The 27,638-nt window shown below is 33.7% G+C and overlaps 2 protein-coding genes across 2 annotated transcripts; one reads left to right on the forward strand and one right to left on the reverse strand.

Moving 5' to 3' along the window:
- The first annotated feature begins 1,158 nt into the window (after positions 1–1,158).
- LOC145567537 (strigolactones hydrolase CXE15-like) lies at positions 1,159–9,191 on the forward strand. Its single transcript, XM_081626835.1, has 3 exons — positions 1,159–1,647; positions 3,953–4,324; positions 8,624–9,191. Exons 1-3 carry the CDS (start codon positions 1,277–1,279, stop codon positions 8,925–8,927), a joined length of 1,047 nt encoding a protein of 348 aa, XP_081482961.1. The 5' UTR covers positions 1,159–1,276; the 3' UTR covers positions 8,928–9,191.
- LOC145567536 (D-lactate dehydrogenase [cytochrome], mitochondrial-like) lies at positions 9,132–25,230 on the reverse strand. The gene is made up of 18 exons (XM_081626834.1): positions 24,889–25,230; positions 24,224–24,326; positions 20,963–21,063; positions 20,302–20,350; positions 20,036–20,128; positions 19,167–19,281; positions 16,473–16,533; positions 15,914–15,950; positions 15,764–15,825; positions 13,660–13,756; positions 13,115–13,189; positions 12,381–12,489; positions 11,207–11,316; positions 10,884–10,946; positions 10,405–10,484; positions 10,151–10,281; positions 9,887–9,930; positions 9,132–9,596 (listed from the first exon to the last, which is right to left on the reverse strand). The coding sequence occupies exons 1-18, from the start codon at positions 25,131–25,133 to the stop codon at positions 9,477–9,479; spliced, it is 1,695 nt and encodes a 564-aa protein (XP_081482960.1). The 5' UTR covers positions 25,134–25,230; the 3' UTR covers positions 9,132–9,476.
- Positions 25,231–27,638: the final 2,408 nt, after the last annotated feature.

Genomic DNA, 27,638 nt, shown 5'->3' on the forward strand with positions numbered 1-27,638 from the left:
AAAACCGTGGGAGGGAGGACATGTCCCTTTCAATTATTTTTAAGAATTAATAATTTTGCAAGGTTTATGCCTATTATTATTACTATTGTTATTATTATTAGTATTATTATTATTTTTGTTGTTGTTGTTGAACCAATGAATTGATTCGAGGGTCACAAATATCATATTTTCTTCCAATCTTCCACAAGTGGTTATCAATTCTTTTTGGCCTTGGCTTAATGGCTGCCCACTATTAGGGAGAGTCAAAAAAGTAGAAAATGGGTTTGATGAGGACATATATGTAGAATGTATGAATGAGATGAATCCTCCGAAAATATAATGGCTAGAGGCAAAGGTTCCAAAGAAGCATAGCTCGCTGCATTGCACTTTCACTATCAATGCCCACTTCACTGTATAATTTGTACGACCATCACGTGTTTTCGTCACTTGAAGGTCGGTACTATAGCTACAAAGAGAGTTGTACTTATCAGTGATATAAACGTGATTTAATTTAATTAATGACATGACATCTAGGATTCTATTCAACAATTGAAATTACGTGGAGTGTTATGGTATGGTGAATAAGAGTTTAACACCAGTGTAATACGTTTTCATTGTGGAGGTTGACACATTACTGTAAACAGTTTCACGAGGTAAGCTAATTATATTTGTACACAATAGTAATTCTTAAATTACGTACCTAAGTGTTATTATATCATATTGAAACTTTTTACTAGCCGATCGCCATGAAACAACTATCGAATTTTGCCGACAGGTCATACACATGAATATTATACTTCGGAATATTCAAATGTGTTCCGACGAATTCGTAACATCATTTTTTATTTTATTCAAAAAAGAGAGCTAGCTAGTGCTAGTCATAGTACATACATCATCCTAAACATGGCGAGCTAAGTGCAAGGGCCACTCCACAAAGGGCTGATATTTATTTCATATATAGCTCATGTATGTGTAGTACTTATCAGCTCTAATACATGCATTCAACTATAGTCGATGGGACCATAATTATATACAAAACAAAATAGACTTACCAATAATATTCATCTAATATGCTCATATTCTATAATATTGGATTGGATCAATATATAAGAGGACTAATATCAATCACACACTTTTACTTCTATGCCCTCATCACAATATTATGTTTATAAATAGCTTGGCCTTCCACAAAAGTCATATCATATTATCTCATAAAACTCCCTAACTAACAAAAGAGGAGCAAGAAAGTATTGAGTGAGCGACAGAGAGAAAATAATACGATCATACACACGGCATCATGGGATCCTTAGCAGAAGTCGTGGAAGACTGCTTTGGAGTCCTACAATTATATAGTGACGGGTCGATATATAGGGCAAATGTCTCCGATATAGATTTTGGAGAATTTAACAATAATAAGAGTAGCGAAGAAATAGTTGGAGAAGATTGTATAGTTGAATGGGAAGATTGTTTGTTTGATGAGAAAAATCAACTTAATTTGCGTGTTTATAAGCCTAGTTATAAGAATAGCATGAGCAAAAAGTTGCCAATTTTGTATTACATACATGGAGGAGGTTTCTGCCTAGGCTCTCGCACGTGGCCTAACTGTCATAACTGCTGCCTTCGACTTTCCTCTCAACTTCAAGCTCTAGTTATTGCACCTGACTACAGGTTAGCTACATAACCACTTTCTTTCCATTCGTATTAGCTTATTCATACGTCTTTTATACAACAGGTGTATGTTATACAATTAGTGATTATATGATTCTGAAATTACCTACCTTTATCAAGTCACGCTTGGTGTACATAATTAGTGAGGGTTTTTACCTTATGACCTTGAAGTCTGAGGTGTTCTTCATACCAAAGAAAATAGAAAACAAAAATAAGCTTTTTGCAAGGTTGATTTTTACATGTAATTACAATTATATTTTTCTTGATCATAAGTCTCATCACTTTTAGAACGGTTTCATTCAATACGTGAATCTACAGTAAAGTTTTTTTTTTTTTTTTTTTTGAGGGACTCATATGTTAAGTTAGTACTCTTACATGTAGCGTATATGGATAAAACATTATTTGTGTGATTTAGGGTATTTCTACAATTTCTCACCATTTTTGTTGAAATAACTTGCCGAAAATATATCTAGTATTAAAGCCCTGTTGGGTTTTATGTAAAAAGTTTTCATAGAAAATGATTTCTCAACTATTTCACATCTTCCTTTGTTTGGTTTGTCAAGGGGTGGAAAATTGCATTCATCTTAATGGTGGAAAACATTTTCCTTCACAAAACAAGGGAAGTCATATTTTCCTCCCTTCTCCTTATCTCTTTTTTACTTTCCTCTCATCCATCCCTACATTTGCACTCTTATTTTTAATTTCTCTTTACCTTTTCTTAATTGTAATAACCAAACAAAGGAAAATTATCTTGCTAGTGTAGTTTTCCTTGAAAATATGTTTTCCATAAAAACTAATTTATTATTTTAAAAAAAAAAAAGGATAGCAATATTTTGATACATATTAAATTCATTATGGAGTATATATTTACAACCTAAACACATTGGACTTCACACTCATTTTGATTGAATGGATTTTTGGATCAGTTAAATCGATTGCGTGTTTGAAAACATAAGATATTAGTATTATACTATAATAAATTAGCTACTTCAACATAGCAATAAGTTACCCTAACGTAACTTCAACATACATTTTTACTTCTTAGCCTACATAATCATCCTTAAGAACAAGTGCCAAGTACACTCTTTGAGCCAAATACTTGTCTAATTAATTTTGAGTTCTTTAGCCTTCTAGGCTTTTATTTTTATTTTATTTTTTTTTTATCTTAAAACCTTTATCATGTACTTCGTATATTTTATATCTATTCTTATAAATTGACTCATTTAAATTTTGCACGATCCACACACGTATGATAGAATGGTTGACTTTTCCTTTAATTTGGTAAAATAATGTCTTCCCTTCGTCCACACTTACATGAGTGGTTAATTATTTTTACTAATAAATCGATACAGAGCTAATCAAGCACCATGCATGAAGTTGATTTTGTCATCCCACTTCTCGTACCAAACAATTGATAATGAAAATAGTTAATTTATTACATTTCCGATATTTTAAAACACTATGCCAAGGATAAACGTGCGTGGTCTAAAACCTTTTAGTTTGGTTCGAAAGGGATATGCTCCATTTAAAAGGAGCTAGCGAAAAAGGCAAAATTTGGGGTCCATTTGAATGTTGTCTTAGTCTCCTCTTTAATCACTAGCTCATATTAAGGCCCTGTTCATTTCATCTAAAAAAATAATATTCAGTAAAATTAATTTCAATTTATTAAAAATAATTTCAGTTCAATAAAAATCTATAAACATAAAGAAAAAATATAACAGAAAATCAGTAAAAATAATCTTAATTCAGCAAAAATAATTTCACTTTAGTAAAATTAATTTCAGTTCCGTAAAAATAATTTAAGTTCAACAAAAATAATTTCAATTCAGTAAAAATAATTTCAGTTCAGCAAAAATAAGTTGAAGTGAACGAGGTCTAAGATATTGTCCATTTTTTGGGATAATATATACTTGGAAAATTATTATTGGTCAACCTTAAGATTGGGAAAAGTATGATAATAATTCAAGAGAAAATTTTGATTGCTAAAAAGTTTTTGACAAACAATTCACCCGAAAATTATAATTCTCATATTTTCTCAACCCTTTTTTTATAATATATTTTCTCAAACCCTTATGTATAAGAATGCAAAATAATTAATTAAAAAAAAAATAGTGGTGTTGGATTCATTTATGTCCCATTTATAATCTATTCAACCTTAGTTTGGTTTTATTTAAATAACTCGATCATGAACCATTATTTCGTGCCTTATTGTATATTAGAAAGTGTGCGTGACAATACAAACTGTAACGGTATATAATATATGAAGTAATTATTTTATTTATTTTTATTTTTTTTAAATGAGTAGGTTGGCACCAGAACACAAGCTGCCAGCAGCAATTGAAGATGGGTTAAATGCAGTGAAATGGCTACAATTACAGGCTAAACAAAGAGAAGAGGGTAACCCTAGAAAAGATCACAATCAAAACGATCAAAATACGTGCATGAAATTGGTAGAAGATGGAGTAGACTTTGAAAAGGTGTTCATTATGGGAGACTCTTCGGGTGGAAATATTGCCCATCATTTGGCAATCCGTTTAGGACCCAGATCTCCCGAACTTTCACCGGTCCGGGTTTGTGGTTATGTGCTTTTAGCTCCATTTTTCGGCGGGTCTCTTAGAACCATATCCGAGGCTAATGGTCCTTCTGAACCCGTTCTTACCTTGGACTCCCTTGATAGGTAATTTTTCTTTAATACTCATCAACTTTTTTTTTTTTTTTTTTTTTTTTTTTTTTTTTTTTTTGCATAACAAGTTAATTAGACATTTGACTTAGCTTGTCAATCTCTATGTTAAATTGTTAATTGATCAATTATTGATTAACTCCTTTTTCAAAGACGTAACCTTGATGCTTATTGTAAAGATGAGTGATATAATCCGCCAGCCAAAGGAGAAAAACTTGTTCTTATTTTAATTAATTAATTAATAAGAACTCTGTATGATGGAGGAGTTTTATAAATTATCAATATGATCTAATGTGGACAATTGTATTTGGTGTCATATGACAAAATAAGAATACAATATTTCACAATCATGCATATGATATTCAATTTAAAATAGTTAGAATCCAAATCATAGTTGTTACTTTTAAAATGAAGATTAATTGCTTTATTGATTAAGGTGTTATTTTATCAATATAATTAATCCTCATAAATCTTCAATTGATATTGAAAAAATCAAACTTCTAACTATGGTCTGTTCACATTTACTGAAGTGAGCTGAACTGAACTGATTGGAGTTGAACTGAACTGAACTGCATAGAGTTGAAATGAATATTTTATGAAAGAAGGAAATTAGGAGCTGAATTGAACTAAACTGATTGAAGCTGAACTAAAATTAAGCTAAAGTGAATTGACCCTACGTATTATTTGTATGTATTCAAGTTAGTTTCAGTATCTAAATAAAATTAAAGTGAATACTTCCTCTATTTGCTAACAATATACCATCTAAACCAAACCTCTCTAAACCTTGATCACACGACATTCATAATTTTTTATAATTTTTTTAATGATATTTTAAAGTTTAACTTACTAATTTTGGAACAATTTAGACTAAATATAGTAGCCTACTGGCTACTTAGAGAGTTAGAGTACGTACAATTGTTGAGGCGTAATATATAGAATTGAATTATTTTTTGGAAGAAAAAAAAAAAAAAAAACCCTTTTTTTTATCGCATAATATAATAGCTAAGGTTGAGGCCTACCACAATTAGAAATATATATCTGTAGTCATTATCAAAACTTTTTTCCATCTAAAATAATGATGACTCCATTCTTTAAAAAATTTAGTTATCATTATCACTTGTTAGTTGTTTACGTCATCAACAATACAACACAGTATTATGAAATACTCCGTATTGTAGTCTTACAGCGTATTTTACATTTCCTAAAATAAAAATATGGAGTATAAAAAAACGTATTTTACATTTATTTAGAGTTAAATACAAATTCCCCGTAAAAAGAAAATATATATATACAAATTCAAAATCTTCCACATCATCCATTTTTTTTTTTTTTTTTTTTGTTACGGGTAGAGCTGTCAAAAATTAACCCGGCCCGAGAACTCGACCTGAACCGGAATGATCTGCACCTAACCTGTACCGAACAATGGGGTGAAACTAGTAACCTGTAACCCGACCTGAATCTGACTTGATGTTAATCGACAAACAATTTGATCCAATACTTTATGACCTGAACTCGAACCTGCACCCGACCTGATAGTAACCGTCAACCAATTTAATCTGACTCGACAACAATCTAAACCCGAACTAGTACCCGACCTAATTAGAACCTGAAACCGGTTATAACCCAACACAACTTATTATTGACCCAAGTCATGGAAGGTTTATTCAAATTTTATTCATCTTATATATTGGTACAATTTTGTAAACCCTCAATCATAACAACATATTGGTACAATTTGTTCAACTTATATACCATTTGTTTACTTCATGTATAGGTTTAATAAAATTTTGATAATGATTCATCAAATTATGGAATGTGTAATTATATAGGTTCAACTTGACCACGACGATATTTATTTGAATTGAACTTGAACCAAAACAAAAAATGATCCACTTTAAGATTATATATACGACCAAATAATTATCTGATCCAACCCTAACCCGAACCCGAATGTACCATCTATTAACTCGCCCAAATTTGACTCAACACAACCCGAACCTAGAATTGAACCCGATCTGAATTTGACTCGAATCAAACCCGAACTACACCCGAAAGGGTGAACGATCCGAAATTACCTAAATCGAAATTGATCCGACCCGAACCTGAACCTGATGTGAGGTTAAATTGACCTGACATAACTTGATCCTGATTTAACTAGAGACCTGATTTGACCAGACCCAAACCCGACTTGAATACCTGAATTGACAGCTCTAATCACAGGTCTACGACTTTCCGACAATGAGAGATGTTAAGATTTTTTTTTTCAAAAGAGAAGGTGAAAAGGGATCATATTAATACTTTTATCGATAATCAAACAAATTTATTCAACTTATTTATTCAAAATTTGTTAATTTTAAGATCATGTGTTTGGTGAAAAGCTGAAATCTAAAAAATGTAAGTGGTTGTATTAACTAATTTTGAATAATTGATTGTATTAACTGATTTGATTAAGTGAGTATATTAAATGATTTTATAAAGATCTTAGTAAATAGCTAGCTGATTGGCGTGATATGTGATTGCTTGAGATATTTGAATATGCAAATTGACTAAGGTGTTGTTCAATTCAACTTATTTTTACGTATTTCAGGAAAAATAAATTAAGTTCAGATTAGATCAATATAATCTAGATCAGATCATCATTTTATGTGCGGTTTTTTATCGCTAAATATTTTTAATTTTGTAATGAAAAAAATTATAATAATTGCATATTAATACAAATCTAAGAAGACCCCACTTGATATATTTCTTCTTTATTGATTATTGTATACATAAGGTAAAAATTTGGTCAAATCAGACAATCAGATCAGATCTCTAATCAGATTATATCTGATCAGATAACTTAAGCAAAAAAAGGTGAACTAAACAAGCCCTAATAAGGGCATTAAATGAGAGTAGATAGTTGAAATAGGATTTTGGATTAAATGGGAGTATGATTTTAATTTGACCTCAAAATACTTGTAGAAGCTAACGAAAAAGGTCCTTTAAAGAACTTATTGAAAATGATCTTATTCGGCGGGATAAAGCATAAGCTCACCACTGAACACTCTAATTAGCTTATTTTCATGGTCATCAATCAACTAATGTTGATGAAATAAGCTAATTTCTATCCCATCAAACTTTTTTTTTTTTTTAGAAAATCCCATCAAACTTTTTACCAAACACTTTAGCTTTTAATAAATTTTATTTGCAGATACGGAGTAGTAATGATTATGATAACAACGCTAAAAAAAACACAAAAGTATTAGTAGATTATAGACAATACCGTAATAGTATGAGTTGCCAAAATTAGACAGTGGAGTCGTATCTGTTATGGGCCGATGAAATCCTTGAGCAGTACAAGAAATACTTGTTTCAACAAATCAGTTGCAAACATCATCTTAGGTTGATAACAAATTAATGATCTCATGATTTGCTGAATGCTGATTCATAATGTCACAAAAAGCAGAAATAATTGGTTTAGTATGTAAAGGGCTTTTGGCATGTGATGACAAATAAATACTACTCCGTAGTAGATCATTTGGCAAATCAACTCTCAATACATAATGTCCTTAATCTTTCCAAAAAATAAATAAATAAAATAAAATAATGTCCATAACCTGTTTGATCTTCATTGGAGAATAAAGCAATATAAATCATTTTATAAGGTTTATAAGCAAAAATGTTAGTAATTTATCTCTTTCAATGATGGTTGTGGATCCGGTGGGCGGTGGCCTAGGATTATTTGACATTTGATGAATTTTACCATTTATTTAGTTACCAAAAACATTGGTAAATGAGAATATCAAAATATCATTTTCAAATACCGAGGAATTGAGACAATATAACAACCTATAATTGGACAAGGTTTGAACTCAAGACCTTTAGTTTCAAAACTATATTGCCTACCACTAAGCTATATCATATCATGTCATTTTATTAAATTTAAATATAATTAAAGATTTTAATCATGAAATTAATGTAGCAACTCGGGGAATTGCCCGAGGCCTAAAAACTAGTTAATTTCTAAAAAGAGTAATTTGTCTTTAAAAAAAATCTAAAAAGTAATTTTTTTTATTTTTTATTTTTATAATCTATATCAAAAAATCCACCCTTATAAGACCTAGCTAATCCAATACCTTTTGAAAAATTACTTGTCCAAATAACCTGAACTCTTGTACTTGTTTCCTGTTGAATGTGGAGTAATGATCATCTGAAACATTATCCTATATGTATTTGTATTTTAAATTTTTAAAAGTTATGCGTTTAAACCTAAAACATCAAAAGAACTGAACATTTTTTTCTTCATTCTCTTTTTAGGTTTTGGAGACTATCTCTACCTAAAGGAGAAGATAGAGATCATCCAATAGCAAACCCATTTGGACCATCTAGTCCAAATCTAGAATTGGTATCCCTTGATCCAATGCTTGTTATAGTGGGTGGCAAAGAGATCATGAAAGATAGAGTGGAGGACTATGCAAAGAGGTTAAAGGAGCTTGGCAAAGACATTACTTATGTTGAATTTGAAGGTCAACACCATGGTTTTCTCACACATAATCCTTGCTCCCCTGTCTCTAACCAACCTTCTCAACTCATCAAACGATTCATCTTTGCAGGGAAATAACCCTACTTTGCTAAATAATTTTCACCCGTATACGTTTGCAATTTCTTCGGAGTATTAAGTTTCTTTCGCGCCCCATCCCCCCCACCCCTTTTTTCTTTGTTATGTTTCGTGCTTGCGTAGATAAATATGTCAAACACCAAATTACATACTAGAACTATGGTTGTCATCCTTTTGGAGAACATTTGAAGATAGTTGATGAAGATATACGGATCAAAAAAAAAGTGGCATTCTTTGATTATAATAGAGCGATTATAACTTTTTGCTCATGATAGTATACCTATGAATTTCACTTGGTAATATCACTGATATGAAGAGCCGAGTTATGAGCTGCTCTATACCTATTGATTGGGGTAGTAACTTTGGTTCACAAAACTTTAGATAGAGCTCTTTTTCGTTCTAAGTAGTTATTGAAATTCAAAAAAGTCGTAACACCAAAGATTTGAAGAAGATGTCAGTACTGAATGGTAACATTGGCTGTAGACAAACTATAATGATGGTACACCTACACCAATTAATTGGTAGGGGCCGAGGTTGTGCCAAAACGCGATTTTAGAAACAGACATGAGGAGGGATCAGCTTTCCAGGATTCATAATATTGTTGGGATCCAGAGCTGCTTTTATGCTTTTCATTGTCCTCAAATTTTCTATCCCCAACTCTTGTTCCAGGTACTGAAACAAAGAAAGGAAAAAACAGATATAAAGAATGGACATCAAACACTGCATTCTTATAAGTTATAACAATCTAGCTAGTAAATCTAGAAGGTTTTGAAAAGTTTGTCTTGCAAGAAGGAATGAATGAGAAGTCAAAAGACAATACTATTCAGGGAATCCGGTCAATAAATACATGGTGATTTAAAATCTACATTCTAGCTTGGACAAAATGATTAGCAAGCGCATAGAAATCATATTTTTACAGATTATGCTAAACTAAACAAAATCAAAAGAATTCAGTGCAATACCTTCATTTTTCCAGTACCAACTCCATGTTCTCCAGTACATGTTCCTGCCCAATCGGAAGAACCAACATAATTAACATATTACACTAGAAACTATGTAGAGTCCATAGGATTTGACGCTAGTCATTGAACCTCCAAAAGAAATTTGATGATCAAAGAGGAAGCCGGGAAAAAAGAAGGGGGGGGGGGGGTGTGTGTGCTGGGATTCTCAGAATGTTGGCCATAAGGGTCTAACTTGTAAAGTCTCATCAAGACTCAGAAGGATACCTTCCATTGACAAGGCTGCCTGGACCATGAAATGATTTAGCCTTTCAGCTTCTTTTCTGTGCTTTTCGTTGTTAGGATCAAATAAGATCAAGGTATGAAAGTTCCCATCACCGGCATGGGCAACCACTGCACTGTTTTCATTGCCCATAATAATATTTAAAATAACAAAGAAAAAACTAACAGAAATTTGGCAGTTCATCTCAAAGTTACAGCATTCTAAGCATGCCAAAAGCTAGTGGGGAAAAAAATTTTACCAGATTAATGGAGATGCATCCAGGACCTCTTTTGACTTTGATATTAACTCAGCAAGTTGCGACAAAGGCACACAAACATCCTGGTGGGACAGAATTCATGACTAAGATGAAAGCTTTAATTAAACAATCCAGCACATTGAAGTAGCTACTGGAAAATGCTGCTTCAATATATAAAGTGTGCAACAAGAATAGATCAAATATAAAAATATAAATAAGAGTTCAAAAATCATTTAACAGTCTACTAATATCAGCATTGGCTAACCTCATAACACATAACACAACAAGAGGATACAATGATACATAGACAATAAAGGTGGAAAAGTTCTCATTTCTAAATTTTCTATATTAATGGGATTAGGGGATATAAACAGTACTTGAGCTGCAAAATGACAAAGTCCTCCAAAAAATGCCACCCAATACAGGGAAAAAAAAAAAAAAAAATTGAACCAGGTGGAACTGGAAAGAAATAATCAACTGACCGAAATCATTGCTTCATATTCAGGTTCCATTGCAAAACACGCCCAGAGAGCTTCCTTCCTCATCTGCAAATAATAATGCAGAGCCAAAAAGGTTTATGTTGTCACCCTTCTTTTTTTTTTTTTTTTTTTTTTTTTTTTTTTTTGTCTTCTCATTAGTTTCTCTTCATGTCTTCACTCATCTAATCATCTTCCTTTTTTCCACTTTGAGGGAGGGGAAAGAAGAATAACATTCATGGAAATACAAACCAATTCCAAAGCTTACTAAGGCCCTGTTCTCTTCACCATAGATAGATAGATACGAGAAGTCTAAATAGCCAAATTACCTTCCAGAGCTCCTTTTTAGCTTCAGGTTCTTCTGCAAAAATAAAATCCGAACCATTATGCTCAGAAGCGATCTTCTGGACCAGTCTTGTCTGTTCACGTGAATATGCTTCTGCAAAAAGAGGAAGAGACATAATATTATCATTCAGCAACAGATAAATGCAATCTGTAATTTAAAATAGATTCATTGACATAATACGAGAAAGCATTAAACCCAAGCATGGACACCAACACAGATATGGCTTTAAACCCCTTCTGATGTTTTCTTATGTCCTACCCCAATCCTACCTCTCGCCCGCCAACAAAAATCACCAGCAAACAATTATATGGCTTTCAGGAAAACAAAACAACATATAGACCTCCTGATTTTACAAACAGAAACCCAAGCATGGACACCAACACAGACACACACATTTATATCCTTCAGAACAACCTGCCCCCAATCTTGGACTTTATGAGCAATGTATTGCAAGTGACCTCTATCAGGCAAGCTCCATGGTTGCTTTATACAAAATCCATATCAGAAATAGCATAGTCAAACAAATTCACAATTAAAGCTATAAGTTTTCATTTCATTCAGGTCATTAAATCTGCTCAAACACAGACATACATGGAATCAGGGTCAGAAAGCTTTAAATATTCATTTCCTCCAGGTCATTAAATCCACTCAAACACATGCCTATATAGTTACCTGACACTTTGGTTTTCCTTTTCAGAAAAAAAAAAAAAAAACTATAGTAAATTTTAAAGTTTCTACAAGGAAGGCATTTCTAGGAAATAAATAATCTCAACCCACATAAAGAAAAGGATGGAATTTATATTAGAGTGAAAACCATAGTGTCATACTTCCTCTATCCTCTTTTAATCACAACAGATTCTTTTTTGGGAAGTTGCTAAATAATTGCAATATTACTTTGTTTGGTTAAAAGTATATCTTCCTCTGTATCACATGGATCCCTTTTCCTACCTCTCTCCATTTGTTTTGTCTCCTTAATTTATGTGACAACCCTTCCCCCCATCCCCCTACATTGCAAAATTGCAAACAAAAAACAAATGAAGTATAATATGAGTGTCATATTTTGAGCTAATAATGAACACTACTACATTCTACAATTATTACATGAAAACTCAAAACAAATATCAGAACCCAGATCATGAAGAGAGAGTGCAATTAACCTGTTCCAACAAATTCAAATAATAAAGTAGGTGTTTCAGGCAAATTTGATCCATTAGCAATATTTATTGCCTTTACTTGAACCTCATCCATAAGTTCTACCCTGGATACCTGGTTAATGAGATAATATAGTAAGTAGACTATGAAAACCAAGAATGCATATGAATTTTGACAACCAAGAATTACTTTATGTGGTCGTGTCAATTAAATGCTAATTCGAAAGATTATAAAAGGAAATAAACCTTGGATCGTTAAGAGTTGAGCCAGTGTTTTAAAATTAAAAGGGGCTTTCAAACAAAGCTTTTAATGGCGTTTCAGTTACAAGGGCATGGCTGGAAATCTGATAATAGCTTAGAGCAATCTCCAATCAATCAATCAATCAATCAATCAAAGCCTTAATCCCAAAAGTGGGGTCGGCTAACATGAACCAAATTTGATTATTCCGTGTAGTCATCAACATAAATCTTTCTCCTCCATCCCTTACGATCCAAAACTTCATCCTCACGTAAATCCATGCACTTCATATCCTTCCTCACTCCTTCCAACCAAGTCATCTTTGGTCTCCCTCTTCCTCGTTTAATCCCTCCATGGTCCCACTCTTCCACTCTTCGCACCGGTGCACCCTCGGGTCTCCGTCTTAGAGCAATCTCCGTACATGAATTAAAATTTGACACACACTCAATCAGTTAAGAAATGATGAAACAAATATAAAGTGCAACACAAAACTCCTCATTACCTGTATTCCAGACATCATAGTGGCGATAGCAACATCAGCAGCATCCTTAATTGAAGGAAAGTTACACCTCGCAACCTGTACATATCACATCACAGTCAGTCTACACTAACAAGTTCAAGTGTTCAACCTGTACATACCTCACAGCCTGTACATAAGTTAAAAAACTTTTGCGGCTTAAAGTAGTTTACAAGAAAATGTCACAACTTACAAATTCTAATGAAGTAATTAGAGGGCAAGATCAGGAACACAAAATATATTTTAAATCCCTTTATCCCACATAGAATGTCCACATTGACAATTCCCACAAATCCAGAATACAAAAAAATTCATTTGAATTCAAATTCAAAGTGAGGAAAATTGTTCACATTTTAGCTAGTACATCCAACCTGGATCCCAGAATAGAACAATAAATTTCCTTTCTCGGATGGATGATACATAGCACAGTCAACAATTCAACAAAAACCCAAAGGAAAAAAAAAAAAAAAAAAAAAAAAAAAAAAAAAAAAAAAAAAAAAAAAAACTTGTAAAAGCAAGCAAGTACATACTACTGAGTACTGAGGGATTTTCTGAAGGCGTAGAGTAACTTCTGTAATCACACCCAAGGTTCCTTCACTTCCAATGACTAGCCGGGTCAAATCATACCTGACAAGTAAGCATTGAGGAAACTTAATGTCATCATTTAAACATTTACAAGGTTACAACTCGTACAAAACGAGGAAAATGCATAAGAGAATGAGGAACAAATGATGAGCTTTGAGATGGATAAATTCGTGAATAAGATGACCCCTGAATCAATTATAAATCTCTTAAAAGTCAAAGCATAGAATTTTGCCCATCTTTTATTAAACAAGTAGAATTTACATTAGCAACTTAACCTAACTGGTGGTTCGATAATCGTAATTGGGGTTTTTCCATAAAATGACATGCTTAAATTGCATTACTCCAAAAACAATTACTATCATAAAACATATCCAAAGTCTCTTCTAGATCCATGATCAAAACATAAATCCTGGTAAAACTGCTCTACTTTTCTTACTTACATGAAGGTCTCAGTTCAGACAAAGCAAGTTCTACCAAAGTTACTCTTCCTATAAGGATCCTGTAGTTAAGAAAAACTACAGGAACTTTTAAAGATGTATGAATGTGTAAAATGTGCATCAATTTCTTTATATAATCCATTCTGTTCTCAAGATCTTTATTTCTGTATCCACTATTCAGTTGTTTTGTCTGTGAGGTAAAGAGCTTAAGTGCACTAATTCACCTCCTAACCACCAATAAAAATACGCCCAGCCTGTTCAACAAATCAAAATGTAGTTGACAACATCAACTTCTACAACATCCTTTAGATCCAACCAAAATGTAAGCCACAAATACGCAAGCTATCAATGTTTTTTTTTTTTGAGGAAAACGCGAGCTATCAATGTAATTCTCCTTCATGAAAGATTCTATGTAAATACTTCAATCTCATTCTTACATAATTCATTTGTGACACATTGACTATGGAACGTTTTTCCACACAATCATATAACAATTCTTCTTTTAATCTTCTCAAATCTGCTTTAGAAATGAAAAGGTCAGGATTTTGGGTAAAAAAAACAAAACCCTCTTAATGCTACTTGCAACTTTGCTCTCACCATGGAGCTGCTTTAATAACACGCTTCCTTCAGAGTAGTCTTCAAAGTATAATTCTGAAATAACTAAGCTCATCCTCAGTATTCAATACTACCAATCAACTTGATGCAGACCCCAACCTCAACAAAAAGTTCTATCTCAGGTATCATCCACAATTTCATTTATTAATTGGATCTAAGAATAGTGTTTGATGTTTTATGTCCATTATATAGCTACAATAGACTTCATGATCTGCCGGTTATTCAGTTCTATTCCTTTGATGGTGTTGCTGTCCATTAGAGTTTCACTCTTTCCGACCAAATTTTTGGAAGGAAAACCACATAGTTGCCACTCACCTTAACTGTTGATCCTTGTATGTTTTGACAATATTATTAGTGAAAACTTGCTTTGCTCTTTTCTTAAGCTTTCCTTTCATGTTGGAAAACTACTGCTACAACCCATCTATTTCACCCTAATAAAGTCCTGTCAAAGATGAAGGCTTCAACCTCAACTCAATATTTCAACAAACACCAATAAATCACAGAGAATAGGAAGACTTGTAAAGTCCTTTCTCCTAAAATTTGTTCAACGGGCCACAATATTTTTCAAATGCATGAACATGTCTTCCAATTTTGTCCATTCTTTTGCTATATTCTAGGTGTCTCAGAAAATTGGTGAGCTTTAAAATTTAGCGTTTTTTGGGACTCATGAGTTGTCAGATAGCAAGGAAAGCGAGATATCAGCTAATGGTGGGAGGGGTACTGTGGTAGGCGAGTGATGTCGTATCTTTAAGAACCTTGCTCATCAAGAGAGTTTGTATAATAAGATATCCTCTACGAATATCTTCTATCAGTCTTCCAGGGACCAGGGATGCTTCCCCTTGAGCATTCAGTGGAATTAAAAGGCAATATGAACTGATAATTCAATCTTTTTTGTTTATCTGTGGGGAACAATCTTCTCATTTGTTTGCAATAAAGTACCCTTATATATGGAAAATTGATTCAAACTTAGCAACTTAAATCAAATTGAAAAACAAACCCTGCTGCACTCTTTCGGGCACGATTCCCAGTCTTGACAACATCACCATTTGCTAAAACAACCTACAAAGCACGAAATATATATATTTCTTAAGATTTTGTTATCCTCAAAACCATATGGAGTACAAGATAAGAAAGACTGACAACAAACCTTCAGATTGATGACATTTTCACGCATTGTTCCATACCTACATGCTAAGAAAAAATGCCATCAACATTTATGCTCTAACTGCATAAAAAATATTGAATCACCTATTTCTTAAACATTTCATGCTGCAAATATAGGTATAGCATAGTACATTGTACAAAATGAACATACTCGCAAGAAGAGTACTAGTATAACCCAAAGACAATAGCAAATAAACAGTAGTAACTCAGTAAGCCTAGGGAGTAGGGCCCTCGAACATCCCCAGCATCATATCATTTCACACTGGGTGTTAGCTCCAGTTACAGGATGCAAACTACAAACAGTCTTGTCGTAAATCAATCTATTTGTAGTGACCACAAAAATAATTAACAAGGTCACCAATACTAGAATACTTAGCTCTTAGTATTAAATTAAATTTTCCTAATTTTATATTTTTAAGTTGGAAAGAACAAGGCTAAGATAGTCCTTCAGCTTTGTGTTGCAGAGCAGCCTGCCTAGAAAAGTAATTCACTCTGTAAGTCAAAAGTCAACTACTCAAAACATTAATGAATGGGGTACCAACCTCACAGCTAATGAACCAGAGCAGCGCGTCGCACACATACCACCAATGGTAGCACCAGGACCTGTCCATTGAGATAAGATCCAATAACACTTGATCAACATTCAAAATAACCTTACGTGTTGGAAGTACAGTAATCATTATAAGATGAAACAATATAAAGAAACCCATCAAGATATCAAAATTGAAATACAAAGGTGCAACAGTTGAAGCCTGAAGGATATATATGATAAAGCTTCAAGTAAACAAATAAGTACGATGACTATGGCTTCATAAAATGTTCATCTTAAAGTTCTTTTACATGGAAATTTAAATATAACAGAGTAAAGAGCCACCCTTGGATTCCACATGTAATAATGAATCCTCCACACTTTACTTCCTCCAATATTTCATCTTTATTTGAAAAGGTACACTTTTAAGCCCAAGCCTGTTGCCCAAGCTTTTAGAAAGGCATGGGCGAGGCCATTTCAATGAGGTGCACTAAGTTGTGAAAATATGGGGCAGTAGCTGCATTGATTCTTCGTATGCACATTGTATTTAGGAAATTTTGTCAAAAATAAGCAAACCTTTGCTCGGTCTTCCCAAAATAAGCAAACCTTTAGATTAACTCTAAATAAGTTGACCTTTATGGGGTATTTTCTAAAAATAAGTCATGACCTGTTAGTTTATGGGGTAACCGGTTATTTGGGTTGCTTATGCCACATGTCATAATTTTATTGGTCCTTTTTATTATTTAAATTAATTATTAAAAAACTCTTTTTTATAAAACCTTTATTTTTTTTATACACGTACTACATAGTACAGACAGCCCCCTTCCCCACTTTTGCTCCGCCGGCCACCATCAATACTGTCTACACACCATCGAAATCACCCCCACATCCCATCCCCACCGCCGAAATTACCACCTCTCCCAGCTCCACCCTCGAAATCCCCACCGAATCCACCACCCCTTGCCTTCCCCACCATCCTAACCCTCTCCTTGTTCCCTCTTCAATTCCTAAACGTCCCACACAATCAAAGTCGCAAATTCGCATATCAATAACAATGTGGTGGGTGTTGTCGTGTTGGTTTCGATATGGGTATTGTTGTTTCGAGGTGGGTATTTGGTGGTTAGGGTGGGGATTCGAGGTGTGTGGTGGTTTTCGGAAGGTGGGTGCGGGATAGGTTTGGTCATGGCCGGCATTTAGGGAGGGGAACAGAGTTCGTCGCCGGCGCTTAGGGAGGGGAAGAAAGGGGTTAGGGACCAGGGAAGCGTAAGGTGGTTTGTACGGTGGCTGGAAGGGGATGCGGTGGAGCGTTGGTATGTGGTGGTTGTGCTTTTATTATTTTTTTTAAAATACAGTCTAATTTTTTGTAAGGGGAAAATACAATCTAATTAGTTATTAATTATAATAAGAAACAATTTAGTTAGAATTAGGAAAAAAGTGATCTATTTGGTAGGTTGTAGTTTGGTAGGTTGTAGGTTGTAGGTCATCTGACTTATTTAAAGATAATACCCCATAAAGGTCAACTTATTTTGACTTAATCATTAGGTTTGCTTATTTTGGGAAGACCAGGTAAATGTTTACTTATTTTTGACAAATTTTCCTTGTATTTATGCACAAAACCTTAATAGAAAGTATTGTGCCTCACACCTGCTTTGCACCTAGGCTCTAGGACCCCAAAGACCTTAGTGTGCTCTGAAACTTTTCTGACCTTGAATCAAAACAAAGATTAATGTCCAATACACTTGAAAGATCCGTAAATCATCTTTCCAAGCATATGCTATGTCAGCCATGTAATTTCTTTCTCTTAATTTTTGCTCTATTTGAGGCAAGAACCATGACTATTTTCCAATATAAATATGAAAATGTAACCAATTGTAACAGAATATCTCCGAAATCAATGATACAAACACATTTTCCATTAATGAGAACATTTTCAGCTGTACATTTACCATCTAAAAAGGAAATAATATTGCAGTTGTCATGTACCTACACTCCAACAATAGTGACACATAATGAAGACCCTAGTAAAATTTCAGCCAACTACTTGTTTGACACAGATACTTGAGTACTTGGCTGCTTAAGAAGAAGCCTGGATATTATGGATATAATCAATCTCCATCTGACCAATACACCTGTTTTATGGATAAAACCAGAATACTTCAACCATAACATATTGGAGAAAGAATTTAAGCTCTTGATATATGAGACACCAATTTCCCACTATATCAGCCCCTCCCAAAAGATGTTTAATATATCTAAATTTATTTATCTCGCAAAATAAGATAACTAAATGCCACTCCATTGCTTCTTCAGTTCTTCTTATATCTGCTGGTCTATCAACTTCTTATGTTTAATGGATAAAACCAGGGCACCCCAACCATATCATATTGGAGAAAATATATGAGCTCTTGGTATATGAGACACTAATTTCCCACTTTATCGACCCCTGTTAAAGATGTTTACTACATCTAAATTCTTGATCTCTCATAATAAGACAACTAAGTGCCACCCCATTGCTTCTAAATCTGCTGTGTATCAACTTATAGCATTCAGTTTGGACAATGTACAGGAAACATATGAACTAATTAGTACATAAAGATAGAGTTTATATAAGAATCAAATCAACAGCAGTGCAATATTATAAAAACTCTACAAAAAAAAACAAATGGAAACATCACAGTATCACACAGAAGAGTTAGTAAACTGTTACCAGGATCAAGAGGAAAGAATAAGCCATAAGGTTCCAAGTATTCATTTAACTCCATCCATCCAATCCCAGGCTCAACAACCACATCCATATCCCTGACATGTAATGCTTTAACACTCTGCAATCCAATTAGAAAAAATTTTGAGCTCTTAATAATTATCATACATAAGAGCTCTTACATGTCGAATTCAAGTACATATATTAACTAAGGACTTATTCTCTTCACCTGAAACAAGTAAATCTGGTCTGAATTTTTTAAAGTCTAATCTGGTCTAGTCTGATCTGGTTTGATCTGATTTAACAATTTGACTAAACTTCGACCGCATTTTAATACTAATCTATAAAGAAAAACATTATCAAAATAGATCTTGTTAGATTCATCTCATGATAAACTTTTTAAATATGTAATTTTTATAAATTTTTTTAATACGCAATTAACGATAAGTAAATGATAATCAAAAGTTCTGATGTGGTCTGATTTGAATCTTTCTGATCTGATCTGAATTTGTTAAGGAATAAGTAATAAGTATCTGAAATAAGTTGAAGAGAACAAGTATTAAGTCAAAGGCTATTGTCTTTGACAGGTTTCCTTGCTTTGTGTGCATGGTGCTGAACTTTCTGAACTATATTCCTCTTTCTCTAACCTTACACTACTTACCTTATTCCCTCTCTCAATGTGTTTAAAACTTTAGTAAATCACTTTTGGTGCCATTACACTATTGTGAATCTAGATTCTTGTCGCATCTTATTAAACATCAGCAAGTGAGTTGTAATTAAAAAACAAAAATTAATATCCACGAGATATAGCCTTGAGGATCATCATTTTAATTTTATATCAAGAATCAGCATCATCTAAAGACAAGACTACATACTTTCATTAGTGACAAGTCAATGCAGACCCCTCCATGAGGAGATAAAGTATGACCCTCTATAGATGTAGCTCCACCATATGGTACGATAGGAACCTGCTCGTGAAAGAAGAAGAAACTTTTAACAAACTTGCAAAAAGGAATTCAAAAAGAGTTTCTCAGTATGGATCATATTTCTCACAAGAACAGGTCGCAGTAAATATGAGAAATTTAGTAAGATAACTAGCACATGATTTAAGCTTCTAACAAGCATGTCAAAGAAACTATACCTTATGCTTGTTACAAGACTTAACAATCAACGAAACTTCTTGTTCGGACCTACAAATAATAAAATCAAAATTTTTTAACTTCCATAACTAGAGGGTAAAAATATAACCAAACAAACGGGGCAGAATCAAGGAGGCAAAGATACAATAAGATAAGAAAGCAGCATATTACCAGATCTTGCATTCAGCAATCAAGCAATTCGTTATTAATTTAGAATTAGAAAAACTGGCTTTAAATAATACTCCCTTTGTCTCTTTATGTCTCTCCCAATTCAAATATTCCATTTGCAGAGCGTGAAACTTTGACCCCAAATATTAATCAGTATATATAAGAAGAAACATGCTCATGTGTTATCTTGTTAGATTGGTTTAAATGAATAGTTTCAAAATATCAATGTTCATAAATTTAGGTTATAATATTTATTTTAGATTTTATCTCACTTAAAGAGGAGCATTGAAAACTGTAAATATGTCAAATGGAGCAAACATTAAGGAATGGAGGGAGTACAAACTTTCCCCGATGGGTGCTAAATAATATGACCTGAGCACCATCAACATTCAACTATTTTGTGCTAAATTATAAAAACCTCACTGAGAACAAAATGAATTGATATAAATTAAATTTTCAAGCAGTGAATAAAATAGTGAAAGAAAGCTCCCAAACCTCGGAAAGATGACAATGTCAGGAATATTTACAGCTTTATGAAAGCTGTTTTGTGGTTTCCCATGCACGGATCTCTCCTCATAATCCATTGACATGTTTTCCTGTTAAAAGCCAAAAATTGAAATGATCCACCTAAAAAGATGATGTTTTTCAGTGGCTGAATTAAAAACTTTTCAATTAGTATGCATTACCCCTTCTGCTCTTAGACAGAAATTGACATATACAAAAGATACAAAATGTAGAAACCATATTACATTTAAGGAAAAACACACTTTGCAGTTCATTTATAACAACATATAAGGTCTAACGAAACACAGTATCAGTACAAGCACTATATTAGCATATATGGCATTTTTACGGTTTTGCCTGTTTCTATATTTCAGTCATATATAAAATTAGGATCCAATTTTTTGAAACCATAATAGAAAGTCTCCAATATTAGTTATCATTTTACAAAATTACCCTGGTCTAATTTCTGGAGTCTTGAAACCAAATATTAAAATAAAAAATGAAAAAGCGCAGCATATCTTTTAAGCTGAATTTCTACAATAGCATCCCCTAGGCTACACTATGATATAAAAGCCACAAAAGTTGTATTCTTGCTCTGCTGTAGCCAGGCAAAGCCATGATTTCAACTTTCATGATCAAATGAAAAACATAATAGTTCTTGAAAATAGATACAAGACCTAACCCACCGTCTTTCGGAGAGGAGGAAAGCTAAGAAAAATAAAATTAAGTGGGAAATAATACCAAAAATCGAATTTATAATGCACCAGATTGGAAACCAAAACTATTATATATTTCTTTCCTTCATCAAGTGGATTAAAAGCCAACTTTGGGTTATATTTTACGTATACAAAAGTACTAGAACATATATCATGATCACTCTTCAGGCAATTTTGTATAATCTAGTGCACAACTCAACTATACAACTCTGCCACAAAATGAAGAATCAACCTCTTGAGGCAAAGAAAAAAAAGGCTAAAGTCATGAAATTCTACTCCTTCTATGTTATTTAAGCTAGGAGCATAAATATTCCAATCACAGAAGGGGAGATTCTATTATGATAATAAAAAACAAAATAAAGGAATAAACCAGTAAGTAGAGTGAAAATAAATAGACCATATTAGTGGAGGACAGGTCAATAAAGAAACACAACCCAAAACACACTTTAGATAACCATTAATTAAGAAATGAAAATTAAAAAACTCTAATGCACCAGTTTTTGCTTTATTTCCTTCAATTTGTGGTGGAGCTTATAGCCTTCAAACACCTAACGAATTTTTTATTACCATCATGAGCAACTTAACTTTCTAAGAACCTATTTGTCCGGGTCAAAAGTGTTAGGTTTGGAAGGTGTGGAGAACGGTTCAAGGCATAAGGATGCATAGCTTTGGAGTATAAGCTTAATTATATCTCAAAATCAAGAAACGATTTTGAGATGATTCAAGTTGGAAGTGAAAGTCTGTCTCAAGAGTTTTCCAACAACTGGTCATAAGCTCGTTTAGGACAAAAAATAGAAAATTATGACCGTTTAACAAAGAGTTGTTTGCGCTACGAGGTCGCCCGAACCTATGGAAGGTTTGCCCAAACCTGTAAAAGGTGCACCCAAACTCGAAGGAAAAGTGACTCAAAGTCACTTGAAAAAGGTTTGGCCGAACCAAGCCAGGTTTGCCTGAACAATGGGTGGGTTTGCCTGATCCCACTTGCTCCTATTTTCTACAGTTTTGCTAATTAAGTGGCATGGCTTATTTAAGGCCACGGGATTGTTTATTATGCCTTGCACTGTACAGACTCATGTAAGTCATTGTAATAAGGTATGATAATGAAGAGAAAGATGTAGAGAAAGAGAGCCTCGAATGAAAAAGTCCTAACACTTAGAGTTTAAGTGTAAGGAGGGGTGTATTTGGGGTGGGAGCTTTCATGGTGCTTTGAAAGCCTAGAAACTATAGTATTATTCATCAAAGATTACTCTATACTACTTCCGTTTCGCATTAGTTGCTACACTTTCCATTTTCGGCCGTTTCACATTAGTTGCAACACTACTATATTTGGAAAGGACCTATCATTAATTTATAATTTCTCTCTCCCACTAACCCCACTTTTACAAATATTTTATTATTTCTCTTTCCTACCAACCCCACCCACACTATTTTTTTTTTTTTTATCTCTTACTAACAATATTTTATATTATAAGCCTATAAGCCTAGGCTATAATTTTCTTAAACTATGAGTCAAGCCTGCTGTTACAACTAATGTGAAATGGAGGGAGTAGTAGATTGGTGGGTTTTTCTCCCAGTTTTCGGGTTTCCCACAATAAATTCTTCCTTATCTTGTAATATTGTTGTTTACTTGCTTTCCGCTCTTCGTTATTGTAAATTTTCGCTAATCACATACAAGATAGCATCGTTATCCCTTACAAAAAGGAATTTGTAAACATCACATGTCTAGCGTCCAACCACAAGGACATTTTAAGATTTACAAAAGGCAAGTAAGGCAACGGCTTTCCCACACTACATCTCAATCAAAGCACATTCTTTGCACTTTGTATTACAAATGAGAAAAGCGGAATGGAAGACATTATAAAATGTTGACTTCAAAAAATATAAGCAAGATATAATTCAGAAAATTTTCTAAGGTATTATGATATAAAGCTAAATAGTGTGGTACTCTATCCATGTATGCTCTCATTGACCATCTTTTTCTAGATATCCTCATTGACTAAAAGCACCCAGGTGAAGGCCTCAATCCTTACAAAACCTACATCAATATTTCAATAACCGAGAGGAACTAGCACCATTAGTATGTCCGACTCAAGATACCATGGATAATAAAACCATCTATTCATAATATACTATTTATTCTCTGCACATAAGTCAATGTTCACAAGAAGTCTCCAACACTAAATGTCATCAATGACTTTGTAGCACCAAGGTGTAAGCCTTTATACTTGTAATATCTCGGCAACTTTCAATAACCTCAAAGAGAATGCAAATTCCACGTTACAATACATTTCACTAACCCTACCATATTGCTCTTCCTAGAGCCAATTAACTTCAATACTTCATACAAGTCCAATGAAAAGGTTGGAACATAAAGTAGCTTCTAAAAGACTTGATACTTGCTTAACTTTCAAGAATCCAAATAAAAGTATCCCATAAAAAAAAAACATTCTATACATTCAAGATACAGTAAGCCAAGTAAGTGACGGCAGCAATTACATTCAATCATCCAAGTTAAACAAATTTTATAAAATAATACCCCACAAATAGCCTTCAAATCATCGATGAGTTCTTGTGGAACACTTCTGTGAGAACCCTTCACCACAAACTCAGTGCTTCCTTTACCACCTATGCCAACACCTCTGGACATAATTCAGAACACGAAAAACAACATCAACAACGACAATCAATAACAAATTTAATGTTACTCAAGTATTGACTAACCAGTTCACACATTAAATTACTCAACAATTACAAAAAAGCAAATGCATATAACTTATTAACCCAACACTCAACCTTTGCTCAAAAAAACTACAAGCAACATAGGAAGAATACAATCATTCAACAAGAACCACAGTGAAATTCTTATTTATTTTGTTAAATTAATCATTTACATACTCACTAACAATGCTATTCGGACTTGGCTAGAATTGGTTAAACAAGTGTCAACATAACCATCTTATATAAATTTTGCATGATTTTGGTACAAAATGAAAAATCTCAAGTATCACACATTCACACCTAGCTATAGAATATGGCTATGTGCAAGTTTCGAGTATCCGACACGGGTAAATGAAGTTAAATAAAGAGTTCCAGTAACATAGCCGTGATACCCCACAAAAAACAAAGAATCAAACATAGTTACCCTGAAAATTAAATTAAAAATTGAAAAAATTAAATAAAAGGGAAAGATGAGAAACTCACCGAGAATCAGAATGGAAAGAGTCAGAAAAAGAGGGATTGGATTGAAATTGGAGCAAAAGTGAAGCAGCTGAAATGGGGACTAAGTAAGAAGACCACCATAAAAAAGGGTTTTTTCCTTTGGAAGAGATGACTTCTGAAACGGCAGTTGAAGGGGTGGTGTAATTCTGAAATTGGGATGATCGAAGATGTGTAAAGATTGTTCTGGAAGATGAGCGTAGACGAGAGAACCACCATGAAAATGCCATTGTTTAGCTCTGTTTTGACTTTTGTATTTTTTTGAAATTGGGAGAATCAAATCAACACAAGCCTTGAACTGAACCTTGCAGTGGATGCGTATCCGTGCTTAAACTCAGTACAGCTTGTCAATCCATTTGTTGACATCTTTTGTTGAAATCCGGTAATACTCCTTCCGTCTCTATTTGTTTGTCCATCTAAAAAAAAATGTGAATAATTAAAGATTGCAAGTGGATGGGGGTATATTTGTCTTTTTTACTTTTATGAGTGTATGCAGTGGATTTCATGACGAGGGTAATACTATATTAAAAAAAGTGGCAATCTTTTAAAGAACATCCTAAATTTGAATGTGAGACGAACAAATATGAACAAAGGGGTATAGAGGGCCATATGCAAATAGCACTGGGTCTAGCATGCTCGAGGTGTAACACAACCTTGCAAGTGCAATATGATACTTGTACTAAAGATGAGAATGGGTCATGTCAATCCATGTGCTTAGGGGTCATCATAGAGTCATAGACCCCCTCAAGCTAAAGTCACTTGTCGTGTCGGATTTTTTAAAAGGTCGGCTTATACAACACCGTGTTGGCCTTGCGTCCCAAATAGGGATGTCAATGGGGCGAGGCGGGGCGAATGTTGGCCTTCCCATCCCCATCTCCATCCCCGCGACGGGTCCAAAATTCATTCCCATCCCTGCCCCGGCGGGTACAAGTCTAAAACCATCCTCGCCCCACCTCCCACTTGGATATCCAACCCCACCTAATTCCCACCCAAGACCCACCTAATCTCCGCCTCTCAAATACACAATCCAACATAATTAATACGGATTACAATCATAATAAAAAAAAATTTAAAAAAAAAAACATTCTTAATATTACACACGTTTTGTTTATAATATAAGTGTAGTACAAAATATTATAATTTATATTTTATTTCACATAATTATTTTATAAAATAGTATAAACGTATATAATTTTCTTTTTAAAGATATATAGATGTAGGTATGAGGTGGGGATGAGGCGGGTACGAAGCGGGGCGGGGATGGGGCGGGTACAACTTAAAATCCACCCCCGCCCCATCACCCATGGCGGGTATGGTTTTTATCCCCATCCCCGCCCCACCACCCGCCAAACCAAGACCCATCCCCGCCCCAGTGGGGCGGGTCTCCTACTTGACCCGCCCCACTGATATCCCTAGTCGTAAAGCCAATTTCACTAATTTTAGCGTACTTTGTTGTGCTACTCCATGTTGTGTTATTGTGTTTCTCCCAAATAAAGACAACTCAAAGCCTAACACACAATTATGTATTGTGTCGTATCCTGCTATACTTTTTTTCATACTAGGTCATGTCATGCCTTGGGTCGGGCCAAGCCAATCTCATCTTTATGTGGTATACTAAAACTGTCAATTGTCAATTTTCCACAAACTCGGCTTAGCGAGAATCGAATCATTTTTAATCCGTACGTCAATCGAGAATCGAAAAATCGACCGATTTGATTATAAGTCAACCTGGAACTGAACCAACCCAATTTGTTTTTCATAACCATATATGACCCATTAAACTAATTGTAACCTATTATACCTGAATTGTATACAACCCATTCACGTTTAACCTTTTACCCAAATCATTAATAACAAGAAATCATTACAACATGAGGAACCTGAATATACCGGCCCATTTTAACCTTTTATCCATTAAACCTGTATCATATGAACTTTATGAATTAGTACTATTGTAAATTTGTAAATGTCATAACTATTATTGTAAAATTAATAATTAATAAATAACATATAGTAAAAATAATAAATAATAAACAATAAAAAATTATTTTCCTTTATTCTTTATGAGCCCATCGCTTTTTAGGAAATAATAAAAAATTTAGACCCGCTCACTCCCTACCCTTCATTCAAATCCCCAACCCCATCTCCATCTAAATCCCTCATTTTTTTTCTCTCTGTTTTTTTATTTTTTTTGTTAGGTGAACAATTAATGCTGGACTTCAAAGAAGGCTTTTTATAGAAGTTGCAGCAACAAGTTAGATGGTGGCAAAGTTGGCGGGAAGCTAAAATTTTTTAAACCAATTTCTGAAATTTGTTGAATTTTTGTGAGGGAAATTGATTGACTTTGTAAAGTTTTGAATTTGAATGAAATAAAAACAAATTCTGCAACTTTTAATTTGACTTTTGGTGTTTTCACCTGTTTTGGCGCAATATGAATCTTATCCCAAAATAAAATGGCGGCATGCAACTCTATAGTAGAATTTACAGCTATTTCACCAAATGCCATATAGTACTTTAATAATTCACTAAATGCCATAAAGGTTTTCAAAATTCACCAAATGCCACCGAGTTTTAAAAAAATTTCACTGAGTGCCACTAATGATTAACGGCCGTTAACTCCATTAGTAATTAGGGGTTAAGCGTGACACATGTCACGATATGATTCGTTCATTTTAATCATTTATTTAAAAATAAAATAACTTTTTTTTCTTGATTTTCGTAACGAAATTGTACGG

The sequence above is a fragment of the Chenopodium album genome, chromosome 11 (genome assembly GCF_948465745.1).
Source record: "Chenopodium album chromosome 11, dcCheAlbu1.1, whole genome shotgun sequence".
Classification (NCBI taxonomy): Eukaryota; Viridiplantae; Streptophyta; class Magnoliopsida; order Caryophyllales; family Amaranthaceae; genus Chenopodium; species Chenopodium album.